The sequence below is a fragment of the Parambassis ranga genome, chromosome 3 (assembly GCF_900634625.1).
Source record: "Parambassis ranga chromosome 3, fParRan2.1, whole genome shotgun sequence".
In the NCBI taxonomy this organism is placed as follows: Eukaryota; Metazoa; Chordata; class Actinopteri; family Ambassidae; genus Parambassis; species Parambassis ranga.
Window position 1 is genome coordinate 3,120,637 of NC_041024.1, and position 27,023 is coordinate 3,147,659.

At 43.9% G+C, this 27,023-nt stretch overlaps 1 protein-coding gene across 1 annotated transcript in view; it reads right to left on the reverse strand.

Annotated features, from left to right (window-relative positions):
• Positions 1 to 3,096: 3,096 nt before the first annotated feature.
• ddb1 (damage-specific DNA binding protein 1) overlaps positions 3,097 to 27,023 on the reverse strand; it is a 37,994-nt gene continuing 14,067 nt past the window's right edge. The window contains exons 13-27 of the mRNA XM_028401658.1: positions 26,523 to 26,701; positions 25,016 to 25,179; positions 22,887 to 22,994; positions 20,337 to 20,544; positions 20,115 to 20,210; positions 19,622 to 19,733; positions 18,133 to 18,256; positions 16,676 to 16,840; positions 16,040 to 16,134; positions 12,677 to 12,847; positions 9,190 to 9,299; positions 8,282 to 8,451; positions 6,659 to 6,761; positions 6,033 to 6,156; positions 3,097 to 3,747 (exon numbers count right to left, since the gene is read on the reverse strand). Coding sequence (XP_028257459.1) covers positions 3,664 to 3,747; positions 6,033 to 6,156; positions 6,659 to 6,761; positions 8,282 to 8,451; positions 9,190 to 9,299; positions 12,677 to 12,847; positions 16,040 to 16,134; positions 16,676 to 16,840; positions 18,133 to 18,256; positions 19,622 to 19,733; positions 20,115 to 20,210; positions 20,337 to 20,544; positions 22,887 to 22,994; positions 25,016 to 25,179; positions 26,523 to 26,701 — 2,013 coding nt within the window. The 3' untranslated portion in view covers positions 3,097 to 3,663. The remainder of the gene's footprint in view (positions 3,748 to 6,032; positions 6,157 to 6,658; positions 6,762 to 8,281; positions 8,452 to 9,189; positions 9,300 to 12,676; positions 12,848 to 16,039; positions 16,135 to 16,675; positions 16,841 to 18,132; positions 18,257 to 19,621; positions 19,734 to 20,114; positions 20,211 to 20,336; positions 20,545 to 22,886; positions 22,995 to 25,015; positions 25,180 to 26,522; positions 26,702 to 27,023) is intronic.

Genomic DNA, 27,023 nt, shown 5'->3' on the forward strand with positions numbered 1-27,023 from the left:
TCGTCTTCAGGTGATGCGCGTCCATGTGATTGGGAGGCGTGGCTTCGGGGTGAACTCCGAGAGAAAGGGGCGTGTGTTTACTTTGGAAATCTGGCTGACTCACTGAGTTTTCAGAATCTCCTACTCTACCTTTAAATGACTTCATTGATCATTTGTCTGTCTCATATCGATAATCTGGGTCAGAAGGTACGGCCCGGAACCTTTGAACTGCTTGTGCCTCCTGTGGGACTCTTTATGCCTGAACACCTGAACGTATGACCCTTGAACACAATCACAGACAGCCACTCTTAGCATGTAGCAACACTGTATGTTCATATGTAGCTAACTAAGCTAACTAAGATGTGCTAACCTCTATAATGCTAATCAAATAAGACATGGAGAACACAGAGCACCGGGCTCCTGGGTGAAAGCCTGGACAGCACCCCGCCCCCCAATTCATCAGGCGAACGCTTGAATGTGCTGTGACAGCTGAGGAGCAGAGAGAGGCGCCCAGGCCCGCTTCCTGCCTCCAGCAACGTCCTCCTGCTGCAGGGTCCTACACCAGATGGTAGGCATAATCCCTCCGGTGGGTTCTGGGTGGACCCGCTGGCCTCTGCTCAGCTGGCCATGCATGCTGGATTCCAGCAGAGGGAGAGAGACCCAGGAAGAGTCCTCATCAGGTGCTGGCTCCTCTCACTCAGCTTCTCCCAGATTTCTAAAGGCACAAAGTTCATGTATCCTCGCCAGCAGTGCAGCAGCGCGCAGAGGCTGCGGGCCAGAAAACCAAAGACGCTGAGAAGAGCTTTTAAAACGTCAGGATGCTGAATATGTGAATCGCCTTTGATTGCTTTTAATTGATTTTTGTTGCATTTATGTGTCAGAGGAGGAAAAAGAATCTTTAAACCTCGGTGAACAGGTTGATGTCTGCTCACCGGGCGTCCTCTGTGGTGCGATAGACGTTTTCTCACAGCAGACAGTTTGACGGGCAGAAATAGCAAAGGTGTAATTATTAACACTCATTAACAGGGCAGAGCTCTGCTGTCATATATGAGGAATCCATCACCTGAACGTTCCTCAGTGTTTTTATCACACCTGTTCTGTTCCTGCTGAGAACGGTCCGAGCAGCGCTCATTACACTTATCCATCTATGCTTCACTGTACAGCTCTCGGTACATGCATGTCGAGCAGCTCTGCAGAGAGGATTTTCTTGTTTTTAGGGTAAATAACATTTTCAGGGAGTCCCTGGGTGCAGCTTTGCTTCGGGTCGGAAAGCGCGCCCTCTGCTCCTGACTTGGCCCGCATCCTGCTGAAAGTGAAGGATTCAGCATTTTTTAAGTTAAAGATGGCGCCTGGGGACGCTTGAGTTGAGATTGTTCCTGCATATAACTAAACTTTCTCATGTCTCCGTGCCATTTTTTGGCTACTATTGAGATAGGACTCATCACCGTGGTAACCAAATTGACACAGAGACACGGGAAAGGCCTAAAAACAACCAGGTTAAATGTAGAATAATGTGTTTTCGCCATCATGTCCTCACAACACTAAACATATTTTACAAGGAAAACCCTCTCCCTCTGTGGCTGCCATGGCGACTGGTCCTGGCCCCCCCCTCCACACACATTCTGTTTCCAAGGACTGAGATATCGACCTCATGTTACGTCTTGCTGGTGAGGACAGGCCGGTTCCCCCCCGGTGTAACATCGGCCTGGGGGGCCTCTGCAGTATCGATCTGCCTCCGCCTTTACAGTCAGGGTGCAGTGGAACCACTGGAGGGTCAGAAATCAGACGCTTCAGCTGGGAAGTTCTGACCTTCAGCTGTTTTCAGAGTGCAACCATCGCTGGCCAAAACTTAGCATCATGTTCTCAGAGTGAGCATAAAATCTGTACGAGGTTCAATGCAAAGAGAGATTTTAGGTTATTTTAGCAGATGGATTAGTTTCATATTCATTTATTCTGTCAGTCAAACTTATTTGCTGTTTATTCAATCTCCATATAACCTCTTATTGGTTTGTATGCTGTCGTGGGATCATGTTTGCTGCTGTATAGGAGAGCAAGAATGCAAACAGTCCGGAGCCAAGCAAAGGCCTGTGCAGCTCAGGATGGTAACGACAGGGCAAACACACCTGGCTGAGGACTGAGTTAATAATATTATTATTATTATTATTATTAGTGCTGAAGCTCAGCTGCACAGGCACACAGTAAGACGTTTGATATCTTCAGCAGAAATTCCATTTTGACATTGTTTACCGCAGATGAAAAGAAAAACGAACGCAACATAAATTAATGAGGTGCTTGAGAAAACAGTGCACGGTCATATTCAGCAGGTCTGACACAGAAACACTGAGGAGGGCGCTGAGCACAGACCTTCTGCTGCTTTTAAAGCTTCAGACTCTTTGAGGCTGCAGGAACTGTGAAACAAAGCTGGGACGCTTTCAATGTAGAGATTATAGGAGGAAGAACATTCTAAATGTTTATATATAAAGAGAAAAAAAAATAATTCAACCTGAATAAATCAAATAAAACCAAATAAAAAGTCCCAATGATAAAAATAATGCACTGAAAATGAGACCGATAAGGAGTCATGATATCAAGCCGAAGCCATAAAGAGCAGATGCTACATGTCCTTTGAGCTAAATGCTAATGTTAGCATGCTGCTGTTTGCTGTTGTAGTGCTACAATTTCAGTAAGTTGAGCTAAAAACATACAGGAATTTAAAGTTTGCCCCTCAGTGAGGGTCCCAAAGTGGCGCCTCAGCGGTATCGGCCCATTTTACAGCAGAAACAAAAGTCCCTATAAATAATTTAACTGTTTTAAGACAACTGTATGAGAGAGAATGTTCATAGAAGTCACTGCTTTAAAGGCTTCTAGCATAATTAAAGGTGTTAAAAACTCAGGTAGATTCAGACGGAGCCTCAAAAGCACTGTAGTGATGTCACAGAGGGGTCCATCCATACTTCTTTACAGAGCACACCCATAAACACGAAGCTTTCAGTGAAGCTACAAACTAACTTTCAGCAAAGTTTAGTACGTGCGGGTGTCCCTGAACCTCTGCAGCAGCAGCAGGAAGTCGATTCATAGTTATTCAGATGACGACAATGAAGACCAGACTCTCTGCAGTGAACAGTACTAAAGCAAAGTTTATTAGAATCAACAAAGAAAACATCACAAAGACAAAATATCTAGAAATGGGTCATTTTCCTCTGGTTGCTCTGATACAGTGTGTGTTCACTCCGGCCTTCATCAGATCTGAAGGGGTTCGGGGTGACGGAGGATCAGCCGGCAGCGAACTTTTTGGTGAGGAACATTCCCGGGCTTGTCCTATTTGTAGTCACACATAATTCCACACAGACATAATCGCACACACACACACACACACACTCAAACACACTCAGACCAATGTCTTAACTTTGGTCTTTCTGCTGTCCAACAAGATGCTACGCACTTCGCCTTGAGACTTATATTTAAATGAGGAGTGCTACACTCTGTCACCAAGCACCTTCAGGGTGTTTAAAAACTCTCTGAAGTTTGAAGGACGAACATGCACACACTGTTTATTTATAATTATTTACAAGTCTGCAAAAGTCTAAACTGTTCCCGTCCCCGCCGTTTCCTCCTGCTCAGCCAGGAGGAGGAGGCGCAGCAGCAGCGGCGGCGGTGGGGAGGAGGTCTGGATGACAGTCAAGACTAGTGGATCCTCGTCAGCTCCTCCACGATCTTAATCACCTCGTCCACCGTGGCTTCACGCTTCATGCCGCTGCCGTCATCGATCTGAAATTGAACAACACCGAAGAGTGAGGTTCCACAGCGCTGAGGCCGCCAGCCCCCAGCGGGCTTCCTCCTCAGTCCTACTCCGTCACCTCTTCTTTTGTTTGGAGGTGATGTTATCTTTCTATCTGTGTGCCTTTGCACCACATTCACTGATGTTACTCCAGAAGCCTCAAAAACTGAAGCATCATCACTTTTCTGATTCGCTCCCGCGGGGGTTTAAATAAAAGCTTCTACATTATCAGGGTTTTTAGTGGAGCCGCAAACAATCATCAGCAAAAAAGTAAAACATCTGACAGCTCCGTGCTCTCACAAGTCAACGTAAGCTACTTAATATATCTGTCAGTTCAATACTATGAGTTTCTGACAATCATAGATCAAGTGAACTCGTGCCGCAGCTTATTTTTAAAATAAAAGCAGAAATTTGGCTTAAACCACGACTCTCTTGGCAAATAAAGCATCCAAAGCATTTTGGAGCGTCTTTATCTGCGATTCCTGAGGGGGGGGGGGGCACAAAGCCGAACATTGTTATTTGTTTTCATGCCAAAAGTGGTTTTACCACCTCTTCTGCCTCTTTACTCCCAGTTCCCACTCGAGGCTGAATAAAAACAGTCTGAAGGGTCTTTTCAAGTTCAGCAGTGCGTTGAGCCAAATGACACCGGAGCACTAGTTTGGTTCTTACAGCAGACGATGATGCTGTAGAACCTCTAACTAACAAACTTGTGCAAAAAGCAGCAGATGGGTCAACAGCAACAGCGCCAACAAGCACGAGCACGCTGTTGAGTGTAGAGTCCTTTCAGAGGAGGAAGAAATCCAGTTCGATGGTGCTGAGGCGGGATGAAAAGGATGCAGAGACAAGAGGCTTAGCATGCAGAGCACACAGCTGTGTAAAGGTTTCGATTGCTCTTTCCTATCCCCCTAAGAGAAAAAGGCACACTGATAAGAACCCTCTCTGTCGACAATCTCGGTAAACACACTGTTTTTCCAACACATAACTCAGTCGTTGCTGTTTTTTCCCCCACATGAACGTCCCATCTGACAAACATGACAACGTCCAATCCCTTTGAAAATTGAAGCAAAAGTGGCTTCCTGTGTCAAAAGCTGCAGTTCCCTGACTGGCCTCTGGGTGCCGACTCCATAAAATGAGCAAGAAAAAGAAACTATTGATAAGTTTTAAAGCATGTTTGGACAAAGCTGCCTGCTTACACCACCGCCCAGCTGCTCGCCTCAGCTCCACCTTTTTATCTATATTTAGATTAACCAGGAGTGATACACACCGAGGTGGATCTAAGATGGCGACAGAGATAAGACAGAACCTCCCACATGGAAATCATTCTGAAAAACCTATGCTCAAAGACCCTGTGTGTAGATCGAAGCCTACTCCAGAAAAAAAAATGGAAAGCAGCATGGAGGATGATTAAGTGCTGTGTAAACTAATGCACTGGGGCACACGGGTGGTGCAAACATAGGCCAGAAACCACTTAAAAAACACCTCAGAGAAGAAAAGGGTCCAGCTGCAGGAGGACAATGGATTAAAAAAACAGCATTACAGCCCAGGTTACAGCTCCACTCATGACAAAAAGCAAAATTCACAGGCTTCATGGATGGGCAGGACCAGGTGACAAGAAGAACAGTCAGGCATGGTGGTGGGTCTGTCCTGTTGTTGAGGGGGTTTCCCCTGAGGCAGGAACTGTAAAACTTTATGTGACTGGCATCGGAAATTCTTAAAATAACACACTGTTCTGAAAACAGCAGCTTTGCGATCACTGGAGCAAGAACATGATCCAAAACACGTGTCCCTGTCAACCGAAGCTTGTATCAGGGAACATCCTCAATCGGCCATCTCTGCTCTGCAAGCAGATTTGAATCTCATTGCAAAAAATCTCGGGTGGGATTTAAAGATGTTAGGGAAGCGGAAACTTTTGTAGAACAGGCTAACGTTCCAGGAGACAGGAGGTGTGAGAAACAACAGCACTGTGCACAGAGCTCCACACTCATGAAGTCTGCAGACTGATGCAAGACATGTCATCCGTCTCAAGACATTCAGGGATACTGATACAAGCAGGAAGATGCTCTGAAAAACAGAAGGGGCCGCCACAGCCGAGAGTTACACCCCGGCAGCTGGTGAGAGCAGCGGTGCAGAGCTCGGCTGCTTTGGCCGGCCTTCGGCTCTGTTCTCTGGTCATCTACAGTGACCGTTTACGAACGCCTCAGCTGTGCTTCTGTTACATCTGCAGCTTGATCACTTTGTAAATGTACACGTGGGTGTTTTGTGGGGCTCCTCCTACCTGCAGAGTGCTGACAACCTCCTGCATCTTTGCCCGGCCGAGGTCCAGGAAGCTTTCGATCAGGTCCCCGTCGATGAATCCTGTGGCCTGCTCCGTCTTCCGCTCCGTGTGGAAAGACCTCCAGGTGCTGCGCAGTCAAGGAAAATCAATACAAGGCTGCAGGCTGCTGCTGCCCGGCCCGAGGACTGCACCTTAGGTACAACAACACATTTTTTCCTAACCTCAGGCACAGTCAACAAATATTGAGCATGATGTGAAGGGAGCCTAATAAAAACAAAAGAGCGAACAGCTGCTCATGGAAGGGCCTTCGACCAGGTGGATGCAGCTGAAGCTATGAAGGATATAAACCTCAGCTTACGTAGAGAAGGTTGAAGCAGCGAAACGTCTTCTAGAAAACTCTACAAGTCCAGACGCCTTGCTTCAACCTTCTCTACGTATGATGAGCTGGATGACTGAGAATCTTCATCAACAAACCTCAGCTTCACAAGTCAAGACAGAAAAATAAATCAGAAATATGATTTCTCTGATTTTTGTTTATAAATCAAACTAGTTTCTATTTGTAGGAAATTGTGAAGCTTCTCTGAGCATCTGTGCCAGTTCTTTACAGTGACACGTGTAAAGGATATAAGCTGTGCTCGATCTTGCCCACGCTCTTGATGACCTTGTTGAGGCGGTTCTGCAGGTCCAACAGGAGGCTGTACCAGCCCTCAGACAGGGAAGTTACCAGACCTACAACACACAAAAACACACACAACCTGGTCACCAACAGATTAAATCAAACTTTATCCGCCGCATACACACTTGTGTGCAGCAGATCCAGTGTTCGATTAGTCCTTGTTCTGGATGCGGACTGCCTCAGGACAGAAGCTCCTCCATGTTCTCCGAGTCTACCTGAAGGCAGCAGGAAAGACTGTCTCCTGCTGGGGTGACTGGGCTCCTTGATGATTTTCATGGCCCTGGATCGGATGGTTAATACTGATTTCTGCTCAGGAACGGGGAAGTCTCAGAACCAGACGTATGGTAAAGCTTCTTATAAATAAAAGATCATTAGTGTAATGTAAGCTTCATGCTGGGACCATGTTGGGAATGAAAAGTCACATGATTTTTAATAATTTAAAGACATTTATGAATGTTTCCCTTTCAGATTAACTTTGGTGTAAATGTTGAAGGCTTGGGGGTCCGGCAGCTTGCCCGTCCTTGTGCTAAACATTAAGATTCCATGACGCTGGGAGTGTTACACTGATACTCTGAGGAGGAAATCCGCACTCAAACCGACAGTACACAAAATAACAGGCACAGAGAGTTCCAGTGATTTGTGATGCGGAGCTCGTTTCTGTGCACAGGACGGAGGATTCTGAAGGACGGAGAGGCTCCAGCAGGCAGTTAATGTGCTGGTTACGGTTTGATGTGTCAGAAAACAACGAGAAATTCTAGTCAGGAGAGTTGAATTGTGTTTATTAGTGTGTAAAATCATTAGTTTAATTCAGTTTGGCCTGCGATGATCAAAGCTAATTCGTACAACAGAGGAGAGATCGCAGAGCGATGACAGCGGCAGGGGGATTTATCTTCGTTACGTTCTGTGGAAAGTTTTTCCTGGAATTTACAACGAAGTTTCTCCCGGTAAACCTTCCTTTCCTTTTACTTACTTTCCTTTTCAGGGAATCACAGAAGGTGCTGAGATGAAATAATGCTCTGTGTGTTGATGCACTGTGTGTTGATGCTCTGTGTGTTGATGCTCTGTGTGTTGATGCACTGTGTGTTGATGCTCTGTGTGTTGATGCACTGTGTGTTGATGCACTGTGTGTGTGTGTGTGTGTGCAAAGGGGATAAATTACTGCTGTGTCCAAATGATGTGCACACCCAGTTTTTCATCGTACCATCATTACCGCCAGGCTGAACGCTCCCAGTTTAAATCTGAGTAATAAGGTGGAGGACGGTGTGATTTCTTGTCCGTCTTTGAAATGGAAGCATTAGTTTGGGGATAATGGTTTTGACAGAAGTTTGTGTTTTATCTAATTGGACTGAGGTCTTGTAGAAGAGGAGGAGTATTGGAGAACCTACTCTTCAGCAGGTAATTACTGAGGACTGTTCAATGGAGTTGAAGGGATGTCTGTTACCTGAGTGACACCAGTCCTGTCACCTAGCTCACAGCTAGCGTACATGATAAAACGTCTCTCTAGTCACTTACACAGACTCATTATTATCATTTTTATGCATATGTATGACTGCTTGTGTGAGTCAGTGCCTACCAATCATGCCGTTCACAGTGCCGAAGAGCACAGAGCCCTGAGTGGGTGTGGAGCTCTCGCCCAGGTTCTGCAGCACCAGCGAGCCGTGGCAGAAGACGTTCACGAACTCCCCGAGATGAAAAACCCCGACCTCCTGCAGGTGCTGCCGCTCCTCGTCTGTGGTGGCGGCGCTGAGCGCAGGAAGGACGACGGCGGCGGCGGCGATGGAGAGGAAGATAAAAGGATTACAAATGTTAAGAGATGACATGAGAGGTAAAGGAGAAGAGGCAGGAAGAAAAAAAAAAGTGTCAACAAAAGAGAAAATGATGTCAAAGGATAAAAGTGTCGGGGGGGGGGGGGGGGTAACACTTGATCGATTAAGCAAAAGAAAAACAAGAGGGGCAGATATCAGAGGCGCAGGAAAAGGTCAGAGGATGATAGAGTGGTAATGGATAAAAGGGTGAGAACAGCTGAGAGAGCAACAGGAAGAGAGATCCGATACAAAAAATAAAGGTCAGAAGCATCGAGAGGTCCGATCTGATGTATTAGGAGGATAATATCTAAGACACTAACTTCCACACCACATCGTTCCTCCTTTTCCCTAAAGTCCACGAGAGAATTTACCAAAGAGGGACGTGCGGCAGTGAGTCTAAAAGCTCTGCTGCCAGATGAATCATAATTTTCACAACAAATGCGAGGACACTGCTGTTGTACCACATTCATATCAATGATGGAGCCCTAAAATGTGTCAAGGGACTCGGCACAGAAAGAGCAGCCCGCTAATGACATAATGCTGGTTTCAGTGGAGGTGATTTAGAAACTTTTGCGTCAGTTCAAGCAGCTCAGGGGAATGTTATATTTACAGTGAAAGGCTGAAACGCCTCGCTCTGTGTGTACACACACAGTGGGATTTTTTATGTGCTCCTCACCTGTCCTTCTGACACACAAACAGGTTGAAGGCGTTCTCCGCTCCCAGGAAGTTGTCATCATCCAGGATTTCCACTGCACTCATCCAGTTAGGATTGAAGTCACGTGCAATCTGAGCACAAAAAAAAAAAGAAAAAATACATGAGATGTGTTCACAGAAAACAGTAAACAATGGTTCAATGCTTCAGGTAAATACTGCATTATCTATGAGCTAAGAAGTGCTGACGTCAAACACAACATACATGCTGCAACACAAAAAAAAAAGGACGACGAGCGTCTCAAACGCCCTTGAAGACAAACACACACTGAGAATCTTACAGCCTCTGATATGACTGTCTATTTAATCTAAACTCTAACTTTCTGCTAATGATTAAACTCCAACCCATTAAATAACAGATGCAGTTTCCATGCCAACTGGTCTTTGGAAAGATGTTTCTCTCACTTAGGAATGGTGGAAACAAGCTGTAAACACCACGCTGACATAGTGTCAGTTGTTATAGCAACTGCTGTGCATTTTGGAAATTTGTTTTGTTGAGTCCTTTAGCTCCGTTTCTGGTCTTCTACCAACTGCAGACATAAATATCTGAATATTTCAGCCACGAAATCCTTCAGTATCCTGAAAAAGATGAGAATCCAGAACACCTGTGTACAGTGAGTGGGGAAGGGTGCAAATCAGGACTCGCTCCAATAACTGCAGCATGTCATGAGAGCTAATTGTTGGTTCCACACAATAATTACACACTAATTTGTGCTCTATTTTCAGTGATCCTCATCAACAACTGAGTCACAAATTGAATCCTTTGCCCAGCGTTTACACTGGGGACACACTACACGACATATTGCTCCATTTTACCCATGATTCCAAGTCGAGAAATGTCTGCACCAGTTTTTTTCTTCATTTTTGTGCCTTGTATTTTGTGTGTGCCTCATCGTAGGTACATTTTTTTTACACTTTATATTTATTAAGTTCTTAAGTTCTTAGTTATGTTGTGGAGTTGAGAGTAACGCAATTTCAAAGCTCTGTATGTCCAGCACAGTTTTGACAATAAAGCTGACTTTGACTTGACTAGTTTGGGACGTCGTCACGTGTAGTCGTCATCAAAACCTGTTAGTGTGTGAGGGGAACAGATCCGACCTCAGTCACACCTCAGTCATTCAAACATGTTTGAACTACTCAGGCCCAAGTCTGGATGCAGTGCTGTGGTGGGAACTGATCACCGACCCGACTGCAAACACATGTTATCAACAGCCAATGAAAAGAGAAGGTGGTCAGAAGACAACAGGAAGTAGCGGGAATATCAACACAAGGATCGACTCCTCCACTACTTGATCTAAACCCGTTTTTTCTTTCTGATGTTTTTTTCGAGCAGAAAGCTGCACAGACAGCAGCAGCGAGCCGATTGTTGTAAGTTTTTTGTTTACTACTTCGGATTTATTGGCGGTTAACAAGCAACAAACTGAATTTTACACTACAGGAATTGTTTCTGTACTGAAAGTTGTAACAGTTACCTACCTTCTACTTGCTTTCAACAACACATATGCACTAATTTTAGTGTATCAGGAGTATGTGAAGAGTTTCATTCACACCCCTCTCATCAGCATTGCTTCCTATAGACTCTATGGGAAACAATGCCGACGTGAGGGGTGTGAATGAACCAACACAATGATGTTGTAGGCAGAGAAAACAAAAACAAATCACACAAAAACAAAGAATCAAAGCTTCTGTGACGCCCCACAGAGTGGAGGGGGACTGCTGCAGAGATGTCTGACAATATTTTGAAGGCTTTTCCACTTGCCAAGTGATCCATTGTTAATATACAAGTATTGATTATATCTGCTTTGGAATGTAAGAACTCGATATTTTCAATCTAAAATTGGAGGGGATTTAAGGTGCGCTGTGTTTCAGAATGATTCCAAGTCTCCCACACAGTGTGCGTGACTTGTTGTCGAATCTCTTCATCACCCTACCGTGGATCAATTGCAACACTCTGCACATGAAACTGCTGGGAGGTATATGTCAATGCACGGTGGAGAGGAAAAATACATCTATACTCCAAAGAGAAGTTAAAAGTGTGGATAAACAGACTCTAAACTTCTGCATGTGTTTACAAAGGCTGTCCTCGGATTCTTTACCCTTTAGACCCAGGGGTCTCAAAGTAGCGGCCGATATTTTGTGGCCCCCCACTTGACATCAAAGTTTAGTGTTAGTGCGGCCCGCACATTTTTCTCACACACACTTATTTGCTGAGGCTCGCCCTGTGCATTTTATTTTTATTATTAATCGCCCCGTCAGAATTTCTCTGATATTTAGTTTGAATTTTTTTTGAGGAGTGGCAGCCTCCGTTCTGCTCGACGAGTCGTTTCTGTCTCTGCATGCTCGCGCATTTCTCCGCTGCAGAGGAGTTCTCAGCAGCCTAGCCATGCTGGTATGTTGACGGTGTGTGTTTTTAGGTGCGGCATGTGCGCATGTAGCAAGCGGCAACCTTCGGGGCTCAAAGCTGAAGCCCATGCGGAAGTGTCAAAACTTGTAATTCACGCCGCAACAGCTGGGGGTTGGCTCCAAAAGCGAGTAATTTCCCATAGACTCCCATGTTAAAATGGCCGACTTCACAGCAGAAAAAAACATGTTTACAGCCTGGTACAAAAAACCACTCTGGTCTCAGATGATAGGTTCTCTTCTAGTGTCGATTGTACGGGGGGTGAATTTTTTTACAACCCACTCGTTTCAATTGTATTCGGACTTAAAATTACGCATAATTATGGGCGTTGCCGCTTGAGTGACAGACAGTTGACGTATCACAGCGTGAGTTTCCTGCTTCCACGATCGCCCGCCCCCCTAAACCCCGCTCGTGCTCCCCCTCTTTGTCCATATTTGGAGTTTTGGTGGACGTGACGCTGCCAACATGGCGGCGGTCATCAACGTCCTGGAACCTCCCACCGAGCCTCTTCAGAAACAAACGGGTGACGTCACGGAAGCTCTGTCCATAGTTTTTACTGTCAATGGCATGTAGCAGTGCTCCGTCAGAATATAGTCCCAGAATGGATCAAACTAGGAGACTGCCTGACTCCTGGACATGTGTCTGTGTGAGGAGCCAGTGAACAACTTATTTTCATGTTAAAGCAGCTGGACATATTTTATTTAATTTCTATTCACAATTGATTTTGTTATTCTAGCCTACATAAATGTCATTGTCTGTACTGTATCTCCAAAGGTACAGCAAGTCACTCATTAACGAATATGACAATGTTTAGATTTTAGTCTTAGTGAAACTGAGGGAAATTCAGGCCCAGGAAAATCACTGCTTATCAATTAATCGTTAATCGATCGATAAGGTCATTCAACTAACGATTATTGAATTAATCAATAATTTGCATCCCTATTCTGACCTGTTATTAATAAAGATTGAGACGATTGGACCAGTTGTACAACTTACCAGTTGTAAGTTGACTTTGAGACCCCTGCTTTAGAGTTACTCCCTCCACACTGACCTCTTCAAAGTTCCCCTCCATGGGTTTGTATGCCAGCAGCAGGACGGACCTCATCAGGTCTCCCACCAGAATGAAGTCTCCTTTGGTCTTCAGGTAGAGGGCCATGATGTTGTTGTAGTGGTTGCACTCGGTCCTCAGCTCCTTCTCGGCCGTCCACTCGTACAGACGCACCTGAAACAAAGAGTCTCAGAGTTGAAGCTGCCAGAGAGAGAGGATGAGTCTCGAGGATCAGCGATGAGCTCTGCCGGCATGTTGATGAACTGTCTGACATTTCAGTTTCACGTCGCTATCGCTCTATGAGCCTCAGCGAGTGTGAGGTGAAGGTGCTGATTAACAATATGAGTTATCAGCCGCCACATTAATGAACAGTTAACGGCTAATTACAGTCACCATTTCACGCCGTCTGCACCATTTTACAATTGCTGAAAAATGGGTGAGAGGTGAGCGGGTGATGGAGGAGCAGAGGTGTGTTTCTGTGGACTAACAGCTGTTTACTTCACATAATTACTTCTACAGCTCTTTCTATTATTATTATTTTTTTTTTACACTTTCTGTTTGTTGCTATTTTTTTATTTGTGTTAACACACTGTTAAATTTCATATCTTCATTTTAATCCCTTTATGTGAGGCACATTGTTCTGAATGTCTGCACGAACAGAGGCGTACAGATAAATATCTTAATGCATAAAAGGAACAATCCTCTTTAGTTCACGGATTATCTTCATATCTTTTTCTCTGACCTCATTTCCACTTTAGCAGAAACAAAGCAGCTCGTTTGGATCCCTGGTAACTTGAATTCTTCTTATGACATGCGTTCATTTTAGGGGGAAAAAATAAAGAGTTAGACGTTTTAGACAATGTCCACCTCCGCGCTGAGAACATCAACATCATACTCTCACATGCATGGTAGGTTAGAAAAATCTAACTATTTAGCATGCTGTCATTTTGTTTATGTACCGTGTCTTGTGCATAAAAAAACTTCACAAAATAATGTGTTTTTAAAACGTGTTGACATAATCCCACTCTGTTATGTTTTAATCTAGAAGATGGTCACAGTGCAGTCTGTGTCTCCATGTTGATTTAAGCTGATGGTTCCTTCCTTCTTTAGTCTTTCAGCTAAGTTAAGCTCACACAGCGGCACCATTTCCCCGAAATACAAACACATGGCACTTAAACAGCAGCTGCTCCATCACCCGTCACTGAATTTTATTACTTTATTTTTTTTAATATACATTCTAATACTCTCAGTGGGAGATTTTTTCAGAGAGTAGTTTCAGAGGGTTAACTTGGTAGCAGTAATGAAGAGTTAACTCCTTCCAGCCAAGAACATGTCAGAAGAAAGAAGAATGTGATGTAGTATTTTCAAAAAAGTAATTAAATTCAGCCATTTTAAAAAGGTATCTCACAAACAAACAAAGTCAAATGATGTTCTGCTGAGGGTGGAAATTAATATAAGATCGATGAAACAATGACTTCAGACTGAAAACCTGCTCTTTGACTGAGGTGACACTAAATAAACAACTTTATGGATGAAATCTCAATACTCTCTGTGATCAAGCTGCTGTTGCTCCACCCAAAAAAGCAAGGTTAAGCAGATTATAGAGTCATATCCTTCATACAGTCAGAGAATAAAGAAAGTGGGATATCGTACTGTGTGCAGAGAAATCCGAGAGCCGTGATTTGATTCATGATACCTGAAGATAAAGCTGCCTTTCAAGCTTTTAATCCTTCTAATCTATCTATAGCTCTGTGTGGATGAGCGAGGTAATACAGGACAGTGGGGGAGAAGCTGTTGCTTTCTCACTGTATGTCAAGTGATTTCACATTTCTCCATACGGGATAAATCTATTTAAACATTGGACTATAAAACGAGCGAGGCGGCACTTTTGCTTTCTGAACAAACCGCACGCTTCTTAAACTATCAGAGGACGGAAAGTTTAAAACACACAGGTCACCGAGAGGTCGACTCGGCCCACTGAACGTTACCCAGACCAAACTAAAAGCATCAACTGGGAGGGGACTGTGCAAAGGAAGTGAGCGATAGCATCCAAAGAGACGACCTGAACCTGAAGCTGCAGTGTCAAACTTTTGTCTCCCTCCTTTTTGCCATAGAGTAAGTGGCAGTTTTGACAAATGTTTATGACATGTGCACAAATAAAATCTAGGTTCTAATGGACCACAGATTACGACGTATCACAAGCTGTCTGTGGTGGAATAAAAGCTAGCTAACCCCGTTGGGTGCACACAGCTTGAGATTGATAGACAATATTGATCCCCAGGGGGAAATTCAGGTGTCTCAGTTACCCCGTTCACACTGGGGAAAAAAATGTGGCTTAAGCAGGATTCGGCCGCATCCAGATCAATCCAGATGTGTTTTTTTCTGAGTGTGAACACCTCGAATCCGGCTGTATCCAGTTTGATTTCAATCCGGCTAGATCCACCCACGAGAGGTGGATCTAGCCGGATTGGCTCAAATGTGGCTCAGGTGTGAACGCAAATGTGGCGAGCGAATCCGGCTAGCGACATGCTACTTCCGGTTAGCGACATGCTACTTTTGGTTAGCGATGTGCTACTTCCTGTATATTACGAGGCGCCACCTAGTGGTTTGGAGGACAGCAAACATACTGGATGAAGCCGGATTGAGTGCGGACACAAGTGTGTGCTAGCCAGATTTGAAAATAGGTCTGAACGCATCCAGCTTAAAGGCTGTCTGGGCTCAATCCTACTCTAGCTGGAATGACTTTCTCCAGTGTGAACAGGGCCACTGTGTCACCAAAGATGAGTAAGTAGCTTGCCAGCATGAAATCCAGATTATCTGGAGTTTCAGAAATGTTTCTAAGCCTACACAGACTCGATGGACCTCCCTCTTCTTCAAAGGAGACCACATTTAAAACTATGAAGGTCAAAGTCTTTTATCTGACACCGACAGGTGTAATCAACATTCAGCCAACTTCTGTAAGGACTTTAATGCAACTAAGGTAGATGAATAAGTCAAAATCTCACACTGGCGGGGCACTGGTTTTAATCCCTGTGCCAGATGGTAAATTCTGATGTAGAAGGTAAGGTGAGGTGAGGTGAGGTGAGGTGAGAGACCTAACTGAGGAAGTTCCCCCCGGGCTAAAGAGACTAAAGATGTAATTGTACCAACAGGTCTTTAGGGCTTTTCAGTGGGCGCCTGAGGTAAAAATATAATCTGACAAATGAATTTATTTCAAAGAGTCCCTTGAAGATTTAACCTTGAAGCTACGTTTTCCTTCAGGTCCTCAAACATTAAACTGCAGCACAGTGAGGGAAAATTCAGGAGCTGTGGACGTCAAGCTGAATAAAATCCCCCCCGCCCCCCAACCCATCAAGCAACACTCACTGTGCTATTTATGCTGGCCAGCAGTTTGCCGTTGAACTCCACCATAGAATAGACGGCTCCTTTCACCTCCTTCTCTGCCACAGTTTGCAGCTTACCTGTAGAAGAGAGCATAATGGCTGCCAGTCAGCGCTTGGTTAACATTCAGTGCTATCAACACGTAATGTTAGGCTAAACTAGCACCTACAAAATCTTAGCGGGAGCCACTTGACAAGTATGAGAGAGAGAGAGAGAGAGACGCAGGAGAAAGAAGTGAAACAGACACAGCGATGCATTCAGAATGAGGATGAAGGCAAAAAGAAGTGCTAAAGGAGGATAAATGAAAGGCAGGCAGTGCACCTTGAGAGGAAAGGAAATGAGGAGAATCAGGAGCGCCGAGGAGAGTAACGTCAGATAAGAAGTGATAAGAAAATGATTAAGTGAGGAAGGAAACAAGAGTAAGGCAGGACAAAGTGTCTGTGCGTGAGATACGGGACAAAGGCTGGGGAGGAGAAAATGAAACCGGGTGAAGCATACAGGGAAGCAAAATGAGCAGGGTGAGGAGGCAAACAGGATAAAGGCTGAGGAACAAGACAAGAAAGTGCTTTTGGGGATTGTTTGCTGAAAGAGGAGGAAGCTAAAGAAAGTGTGGTTACTGACCGTCGGTGTAGTGGAAGACAATGATGCGTCCCTGCTTGGGCTCAGCCTCCTCCGGGTACACCATGGCAGTGCCCACGATAAAATACACAGATGGGTCCTTTCCCAGACGGCATGACACCATGCTGAGGGCGTACTCACTGGGGAGGAACTGATGGGCATGAAGAACTAAAAACAGAGAGCGAGAGCAGCACATGAAATATTCTGCTTTGCAACACTGAAAATCTGAAGCAGTGCAATCAATATACGCTGACTTAAAAGCCACCAGGCTCCACAGAAGTGGAGTTGCTGGTCCAACACTGCCTTGATCTGTTAGCTTGTTGGTGTCATTGTGTGTCTTTGTTGTCACCACCTGAACCGCCACTGTCAGGTAAAATGGCTGCTATGTTCAGTAACACAGTCTGGCGACTAGAAACTGAGCAATTTTACAGCCAAGCTGCAACATTCAGGGCTGAGAAATGAAGCCAATAACAGACGTGTGAAAAACTGCAGTTGCCTGTGCAGCCTCTGGGAACTAGTTCCAAAAATCAATCCCCCATTGACCACCATTTTAGAAAGTCCAACTATAATAGCAGAAATAAACAGTTTCCAGCTCTGCCAGGGAGCTTTAATAAGGGGACGACCTCTTTGAATAACAGGCGAGTGCTGTCAGTTAGGCAGACTCTGCCAAAGATGGCAACAACCAGGCTTAAAACAGCTCCCGACGCGGATACGGGTGACGTCGCAGAAGGTCTGTCCAGATCTATTTACAGACTGTGGTTCGAACATGGAGGTCACAGCAGCCGACCTGCAACTCCACTGGTTTTGGGCTTCATGGTGGAGGTGCAGAGCAGTTTATCACATTAACGTTCTAATAAACATCATTTTTTTAGGTAGCTAAGATGCTGACATTTCTATATTTTATCGCTGGTTGTGTTCATTAACCTGTATTCAAAGGTAACTGATAAAATTAACTGACCGGCGCCCACTGCATCAGAATGTCTGCACATCTAAACGAGTAGTTATCAGATAACAGGTTAATAAAGTGGAGTCAGCTGTGGACACCGCATGCTGAACCAGCCCCTTATTTGCATGTTATTATCATATAACGTACCCTCATTTATGCGGGTGTGGTAAGGCCGGGATTTTTTTTTTTTTTAAAGGGAAGCTTGGTGCAGTGAAATCTGAATTGCAAAGCAGTAGTGGAGTGAAAACCTGCCACATTCATTGGGCTGCATCACGATGACGGTCTGCATGAGCCCCAACGTGTTCAATCACTCAATGCAGAGCCTGTGATGTAGATACTGACTCCCAAAGAGGCTTTATGAAGCACCTATATAATCAAAATTAAAGACGATGACAGGGTTGAAACTTGATTGGTTAAATAAGACTCCACTCTATTGTAAGATCAGATATTTTTCAAGCTAAGCAAATCAGAAGGTCCGTATGAAAGCGCCGCCTCCCTGTAGTCAAAGTCTCACCTTCAAAGGTGTGCTGATCCACCACTAGCAGATTGTGAACCTCTACCTCTTCACCAAAGGAGGTCTCGTGGGGTGAAGTGCTGCTGGGGAAGAGCTTGCTGGAGCTCACGCTGCTGGAGAGAGCCTGGAATTGTAGATTGATGAGATGGGACAGGAAGATAAGTGAAGGCACAGAGAGAGAGCTGATACAGAGTGTAAAACAATTCCAGCCTCTACATGAGCGTGAGCTGCGTGTTTCGAACGGCACCATCTGCAGCAGCAGATGCACAGCTTTTACAAAAATCAGATAAACATCATTCTGGTCATCACATGTGAAAGGCATCAGTAAATACAAGAACAAATAAGTGTACACACCTGTCTCCTTGGGGAAACTACAGAGCAGAGCTAAGGGGATACAACACATGCTGTCACTGTAAATCTGGCTGAAGAGAGACTCTTTGATTAGCTCTCCCAACGTGAGGATCCCTATTAAATTTTTGTCTGACTATTTTATTTTTGGCATCTAAACCCGCACTGCGTCTGTATTCCTTGTCAGCAAATCAAACAATTAATGTAGTTTAAATTTTATTTAACTCTCACACCGGCTAAATTTAGCTTGAGTGAGCACAACTGCTGAAACAAATAAGCCCTGATCTGTTTCTTTTACAACATACATTTCTCTGAGGGAGTGCAGACAACCCAAAAATGTACTTTTTGTAACAAAGAATATTTTTGCTTTGCACCAGGAGGGTCAGTTATTAAGAGACAGAATCCTGTTCATAACAGCCAGAGCAAGCCAGTCACACACACAAATGATCCGCCTATGACTGGTTTTAGTCTCTATAGATCCTTAAAGTTATTCTTAATGAAAGATGTGAACACTTTTAAGTGACATCTGGGACAACTGGCACAGACCAAGAATTGATCGATAGCATCATCTATAGGTTTCTGAGGACAAGAGTCTCCATGTAAGGCTCAGACTGTCGCCATGTTGGCAGCAGTATAGTCTGAGGGTGGGCAGTCAACTTAAGATCTGAGTCAGCATCGACCTGTTAACTGATGCAGTAGCGTCCTTAATTATAGGAAGTTTTGGACATTTTAACATGCAGCCGCCGGAGGCCGCCGGAGGCCACAGGGGAGCTGAAGTTTTTGACACTTCAGGACTTTCACATCCCTGGAGGTCGGAAGTCTATCATTGCTGCCATGGAGGGTTCGTCCAACTATATTTACAATAAAAGCTAACAGCATTAGTTATGCTTAGAGCTTAATACGCTAACGTTAAGTGATTAACCTGAACACCACCTCAGTACGATTTAAATCCTGGTGTAGAAAGTCGAGTTCCAGCCGACCTGCTAGGTGACTAACGGTACACGACATTTGTTGTCCTGGCGAGCTCCAGGTCCCATGTTATAAATAATGTTTTGAGTCAGCATGCCTGGTTAGATAAGAGTGCAAAACAAACAAGCCCTGGGGTGTTTTTTTATCAAAGCACAACATGGAGCTAAAGTACCTGCGTGCTTGCACTGGGCCGTACGGCGGATGTGGTGCCACTAGCGTCCTGAATCTCCACCCTGCTGGACAGAACCCCGAAACACTGGGAGACTTCCTGGTAACAGATCCGCCTGATCCAGCGTTGAATAGAGACAAAGACAGAGATGAGAGGGTTAAGAAAAGGCGATGGGAAAATTCACGTAAACACAGAAGGAGCCTTCAGGAGGCAGCTTTCTGTTTTCCTGAGTGAATAACACAACATCAGACCTTTTAATAACTTATTTAACAATGCTGCGTCACTGCTGTTGCTTAAATGATTAAACACAGAAGACGGAACAAAAAAACGCTTACTAGATGTACAACTAAACAAACGGGAGACAGCAGCTAGAGTCAGAGCAAACAGGCAAAGTTACTGCAAACACGGCAAACATGCAGCATGTTTATACAGATGATGGAGGTGAAATATTGATTTTAGTGGCAATTCTGACTCAATATTTGACACAGGGACTGACCTGGGAGATTCGTAGAGGGGAACAGTGCGAATGTGGAGTTTCTGAATCTCATCGATGGTTCCGATGGTCAGAGTGCTGTTGTTGGCCAGAGCCAGACTGTGAAGAAAAGCAGCGTTACTAAGCAGCTGGAAAGGGAACAATAACACTCTGTTACTCCTGATCTATACAGCAGCTTCATGGGCATTAATACATTTGCAGAGTAGGAAAGGTTGTGTCGCTGACCTGTCGGGGTAGCCCTCAGAGTTCAGTGGGCACATATAATTGACCTCCTTGAGGTTGACGTTGGAAAACACCAGCTTGTGGTTGGAGGAGTAGATGACAGTGGGTCGGTCTGAGCAGGCGAAGACATTGGAGGTGGACAGGGATCTGAAGGTCCTCAGCACGGTAGGCTGAGTGCCCAGGGTGACCTTTTTGCGCTCGCTCAGGGCACCTGGGAGGAAGAAATTAGATTTAAAACCACACTCCAGTTTAAAAGGTGGGTGTAACAACTGCACTTTGGGTCAATTGAGCCATTTGCAAAGTGCTTGTAGCCAATAATGTTTGTCCTTATGCACAGAGCACCAGTCTATTCAGAGAGCCCTCGAGGCTAACTGCATGCGAGCATTCACCTCGGTTATGTGTCTCCACTGAGCGGTAATTTGTGTTTACCCGGTAGCGTTAATAGTAGAACACGCTCTGCATATGTGTTGGCTTTTTCATGTCCTCACAGTTTGTCTCCTCTGACCACCGCACACGGTCCATGACTGTGATCAGAGCACAGCAAATTAATGAGGACATTTATATTCACACTAATATTGTGCTTTGAATCGCTGTGTGCATGATCATGGCATTGTCCCAGTTCCTGCTCAGAGCTGTTTGTGCAGAGGTTCCTGTAATTGACTGGATACGAGCTAAGACCATCTGTCTGTTAACCATTTATTTAGCAAAGAGACAATCGAATATCTTGACAATTTCCTTAGATTATTGCATGTGACTTTGTGCTGCATGGTTGTACATGAATTGGTTATTTTATTTGGACTGCTGGTGTTGCATGCACATAGAAGACGTGAGGATGTCACCTTGAGGACATTGCCCCGGTCATTAATCAGTAATGACAATAAAAGCTTCCCTACTGGACTGCATTTTAACACTTGGCTGCACTTTTAATTTTAAAATCGCATCGTTTGTTATACAAAGGTGAGGTCACTGCACTGGGAGATAGGAAACACCTCTGTTCTGCAGAATACAAATCAATATTAGAATTAACAGAGATTCAAACCTCCCACTGACACCTCACCCACATGACCGCACAGGCTGTGAAAATCTACTGCAATGACATCAAGACTGTCCAGACCTGTCCTGAGGCTAGGAAAATACAAATTTATATTCCAAAAGCCTTCAACTCAAACCGATGGAGAGTGAGGTTTTAAAAACCTGAGCCTTCAGCTGGCAGGGAGTTTTTTTTTTTTTTTTTAAACAAAGGGCACTGTCTGCACTACCTATAGAAAGCATAGGATCCAGTGTTTAAGGAGCCTGACCTTTTACTTTCACCTTCATATTCAGGAAACATCAGCTGCTGCTGCTGCTGCTGCTGCTTTCATTTACAGCAGCATCACTGAGGCTGAGTTAAAAAAAAAAAAACCTAAAACCTGTGCAATAACATTTACATGTGCAAACACTTAGATGGATTAAGAACCCAGTGAACGTCTTATTTAACATCTTATTGAACTGGCCTGACATTTCCAGGTTTAGCAGTTATAGAGAGCTGCATGTTTTTCATGCCAACCTGGAATTTAGCATGGCGTCTCTTTCACCTGCTGGCTTCTGGATTATTGCAGAAAATATTACTGCTCTGTAAAAAGTTTTTGAAGAGTAAACCTTTTGTGTAAGTATAATAAATATCACATATGAAGCCGCAATACGATCCCAGGAAGAAGAAAAGCTGATGCTGTAACCACCACTAAGTGTGACCTGTTCCACACACTGTTGTTTAGCCACTTGGCTAATTATAAAACTAAAAGAAGATGCACACATAGGTCGAGGAAGGAGTAAACAGGCGGAGGAGATTTGTCTTGTGTACACATACACTTTCATTCACTTACTTGCTACTGTACACTCTTAATGCTACTTCACACTTCGGCTCGGATGCCTGTATTTCAAAGATTTGCTCGTATCTCAATACAAAAAAATTGGTCGTATCTCAAAAGATTAGTACGTCAATGCACTCGTATCTTGAGGTATCACTGTACTTCCATTCAGTTCTCTGTAAGTGTCTTGTCTCCACTGTGAGAACAATGATATTTTGTTCTGCTGATCCCCAGGTGGCAGAAAAAAATTAGTGCAAATTTTTAACGGGCTTCTGATCATATTGCATACGGTGTCACATAACATGATTATATCATCCCCTAAAATAGCATAAAAGAGACATTCCATAATTATCCACCTGCAGGCAATAAAAGAGATATGAGATCATAGTTGAATCAAAACTGCCTCCTGGCTTATGTCTGCTTCCCTTTTCTTTTTTTTGCATCATTGAAAATCTTTTGCAGCTAAATGACGGGCTTTCAATCAAACTCATAACACAGGTTTCTTCAGGCTGCAACGTTTCTCTGCCATTACATCCAAATATAGTGCTGGCGGTTATGCAATTCAACATGAAACATTATTCTAAAAATGAAAATGTTCTCAGACGGCTCCCCGTGGCCCTGCCTAGAGGCCCTTCTCAGTCTGAGAAGTTCGAGGAGCTCTCGCTCTTTCTGAAGACATGTGGTGACGGTGGCAAGAAGAACCTACCAGTCTGCAGGTCCAGACCGAAGTAGAAGAGCGCTCCATCTCCCAGGGCACACAGCAGGTAGTAGCTGCCTTCGAAGGTGGTCATTAGGATTGAGCGAGGGATGATCTCTGAGGACACACACACACACAGAGAAGTGATTTAGCTCTCTTCTACTCTGGAATCACTGGTTCAGCTCCAAAGAAATGTGTTGGCTCTGATTAGGTAGTTGGCCGAAGTATTTAAAAAAAAAAGTCTGCAAAATCAAAGGTTGCATCTTTCATCAATAATTTGTATTTGGGCGCGAATCTCAAATATTGAAGCTCAAACACAAAAAACACAGCTTACACGTGCGTAATGCTGCAGTGATAACATGATCTGCTTCCAGTGACGGACCTAAAAACGTCAACAACACATGCTGAATATTAACTTTCAATCTGAGCGTTTCCTGTTGAGGTTTCTGCAGTCAGACATTTTTTGGAAGAGAGTTCAGCCGTCAATCTGCTGTCAGTCAAACCCGGCTGGATAAAAAAAAACGTGGCGCTGTGGAAGAAGAGTGAAGACACATTCTTCTTGGATGAAGCATACTAATTGGAAAGTAAGGTTGGTGCCAGTTCACTGTGTTATAAACGAAGCTCTCCGGTGACTGCTGACTTTTTCATAAGTTTAACCATTAAAAAAAAAAAAAGCACCCTGGTCCTCTCTTGCATACTTAAACACTGTAAGTTTAAACCTTTTCAAGTGTCTTAATGGAACACTAAATGCATTTTAAGCAAGCAGCGAAGCTAACGTTGAAGCATTCATTAAGGCCGTACTGAAACGAGGTGCTTCATGTGAGAAGCCGTTTGTATTAATGAAGCTGGACTGAATGTATATTTTACTGAGGCCACTATAAACTAATCGTTTGGACACTTATTGGACTCCTTAAATGAACAGCTCACATTCTGTCCAAACAGTGCATAGACTGAAAATGAATGTCTCCATCAGAGACAAAACATCAGAGCACAAAAAAGTGTCTATGCCACATCCTAGTGTTCGGGAGTGAGGCAAGTCCAGGGCTGCTGTAAACCAGCAGTGAGTGAATAAAATTAATGGTCTAAAACCAAAAAAACAAGCTAGTTTCTGAGCTTTGAAGGTGCTGGCGGACTTATATTTTTAACCTTCAAACAGCGCAGGGATACCTGCGTCCTCCAGGTTAAACTAACTGGCTGCAGCTTCATGTTTGAGCCTCATCTTCTTAACAAACTCTGAGCATGAAGCGCCATGGTGAGAGTTTATTTACCACTGCCGCTGAACTGGAAGGTCAACAATAATCAATCGATATATCTCTTTCATGTGACCTTCTGAACTACAAAATCCACAACTGGGTTTGAATACAAAGTCAGAGAGTGTAAAACTGGAGGAGAAAATTTGACTTTAAACTCTTTAAAGGCACCATGTTTGATGTGCTTTTTCCAAATGTAGAAGAAAACGGTGAGATTTTATCAAAGCCCTTTTGTGCTACATGGATTAGAAACCCTCTCTTTTAACTATGAAGCTATGATCGAGTTTAGCATTTCCTTGAAGTGAATAAGTAAAAGCTGATTTGCTTGGGATGTAAAAATGCTGATTTCCTCTCCCCCTTAAAATTGGTAACACCTGTGAGCAATTAGGAAAGTGCCGTGCACGCTGCTATTTCCTACTTCTACACATGACTGTGCTGGAAATGGAGGTGGAGAACTTTATATTGCTGTGAAAAATGAGCCTGAAGCGACCGACTAAAACTGCGACAGGGAGTGAAACACTTCCTGACAACCGTTTGAGGTTGAGAGAGTTAAACTGTGCATGTTCTTCTCCCTATGTCGTATAAGATGGTGACGACTGAGCTAAAGGGAGTTCCATTTGTGCATATCCAGCATATGACAGTGAGTCAGAAATGTCATTTCTTTTCTTTTAATTTGAATACATCTTTGTGTCTTCGCCTTATTTTCCCCTATTTGGACATTTTTTGCACTTGTACTGTAAGTGTTTTCTTGCTTTCAGAGAAAAAAAATAGATTATTTTTGTGGATCTCTTGTATTGTGGTAGCTGGCTCAAGAAATAAACTTCACTTCACATTATCTCCAGGCAGCTCTGATTGTCTCTAGGCCAATACTTCGCTCCTTTCTCTCACCTCCGCCCAGCATTTCCTTGTGCAGGGCTGTGAAGCAGGGCAGTTTGAGCACACGGGCTGAGATGTCGGTCCACAGTCCCACGGCGCAGAGCGGTGACTCACCACCGCTATCCCCCAAAGGTGTGATGTCCAGGCAGGCCACCTCATGCTCCATCTCTGTGGTACTGAGGAAGGTGTAGAAGATGTGAGAAAAAAAACAGTAGGGAGCTGTTGGCCTGCTCATTGTGTGAATGATTTATATTTGTATCCCAAATTAGCTAATGGGCAAACTGCCTGAAACACAAACCAGAAGTTGTGAGAGGCAAACACTGCATGGTTCAGACAAATTAAAGATGTCAGACGACGGTTCGGTTCCTTTAAAAGCAGCCAATTCTCCACCTGATGTATCCACTGTGACTGCCATAGCTGCAGCTATACTGTGTTTCATTTGAGCCTTTGTTGCTGTTCATATTATATGGATAAGTACAGATTACTCAGCCCTTCACTGCTTTTTGGTCAGTCATAATAACGTTTAATCTAATTTGATGATGGAACTTAAAATTCGATTGATTTAAAAACAATTATCTGTAAAATGTGAGAAAAGCAAAGGGCAGAGTCCCAGTCCATGTCTGTTGGAGGACAGACAAACATACTCTGCTTTGCATAGCAATTAGTGTCTAATCTGCCATTTTTCCACACAAAAAGGTTAATTACCTGGTTTGAAATTCTTAAAATGACATCTACACCCACTCACCACTGTCTAGATGTGATCTGATGTCAGGTGGAGAGTATGAGAACAAAACACTAGTCTTATTCTGCACGACAAAGTTTGAACAACAAGAGTTCTACCGCACATTTTTAAGCACCTATGGAAAAAAAAAGTTTCATCTTAATTAAAAATGTGAAAGCACTGCAATAGAACAATGCTACTTAACAATGCAAATATATGGAATAATCCAGGTACTTAGACTCTGACTGCCTCACGCACCTTTAATCCACTCTAGTATTTATAGAATAGTGAGACGCACACAGCAAACCGACCGTTTTATTTAACATTACTTCACAGCTTTGGTGAGCAGCTGTCATTCTTTCAGCGTCTTATCATTTACCCTCAAATGGCCGTTTTCCTGGAGCTAATATATTTATGTTTATGGTGTACATCCCCGTGTTTTGTTCAACAACTGTAAAATAGTGCCTCTGGGCCATTTTGAAGGATGTAAGGATGAACGACAACAGCAACAGGGCAGAAAGATAATTAAATGTAAAGCACTGCTCTCCTGTACCATTTTAATGCTGCTTGCCAGGAAAGAAGATAAAATGTAGAAATAACTCATTTAAAACTATTGTTGAACCATTGGGAATACAGTGTGATTAATTACTTTCATACAGCTGTTCTGCTGGGTGCTGTGAATGCATTACCAGATCTCTATTCTCCTGCTTTTGTGGAATATTAATTATTCAACCTGCAAACTATCCAAGTATTGTTTTGACTTATTCTTTAGAAAACGTGCATCTCTCTCTGTCCTACCTGATCTGTTTGAGCTCTCCAGCCAGGATCTGCAGGTAGTAGAGGGCCCGTCCCACCGCAAGCACCACCTGGGTGTGGTTGCAGGCGGCCACGCTGATGTTCCTGCCCTGTGGCTCCTTCCACTCACTCACTAACGCCTTGCTGTCCTGAAGCACCAGGCGCACAGAGCCTGACGTGATCTGCAGGGACACACACACATATTTTTATAAATATAATCTTTGAGGCTGACAATGAAGCGAATGAGAGGCTTTTGTTTTTTGTTTTTTTTGCATTTTTGTTGCAGTTTGTTTAACGGCTAAACAGAAATAATGATTCGTTTTTACACACGATTTGAAAAATAAATTTGCTTTCATTTTGCATGGTGCATAGAACAGATGGTGAGATCAAGTTTAAAAAAACAAACAAACAATAAAACCGTTTCCAGGAACCCTGATGGAGCTGAAGTAGATAAAAAAATGAAGAATTCAAGTGGCAGACAAAAACGAAGGATACACTGGCATT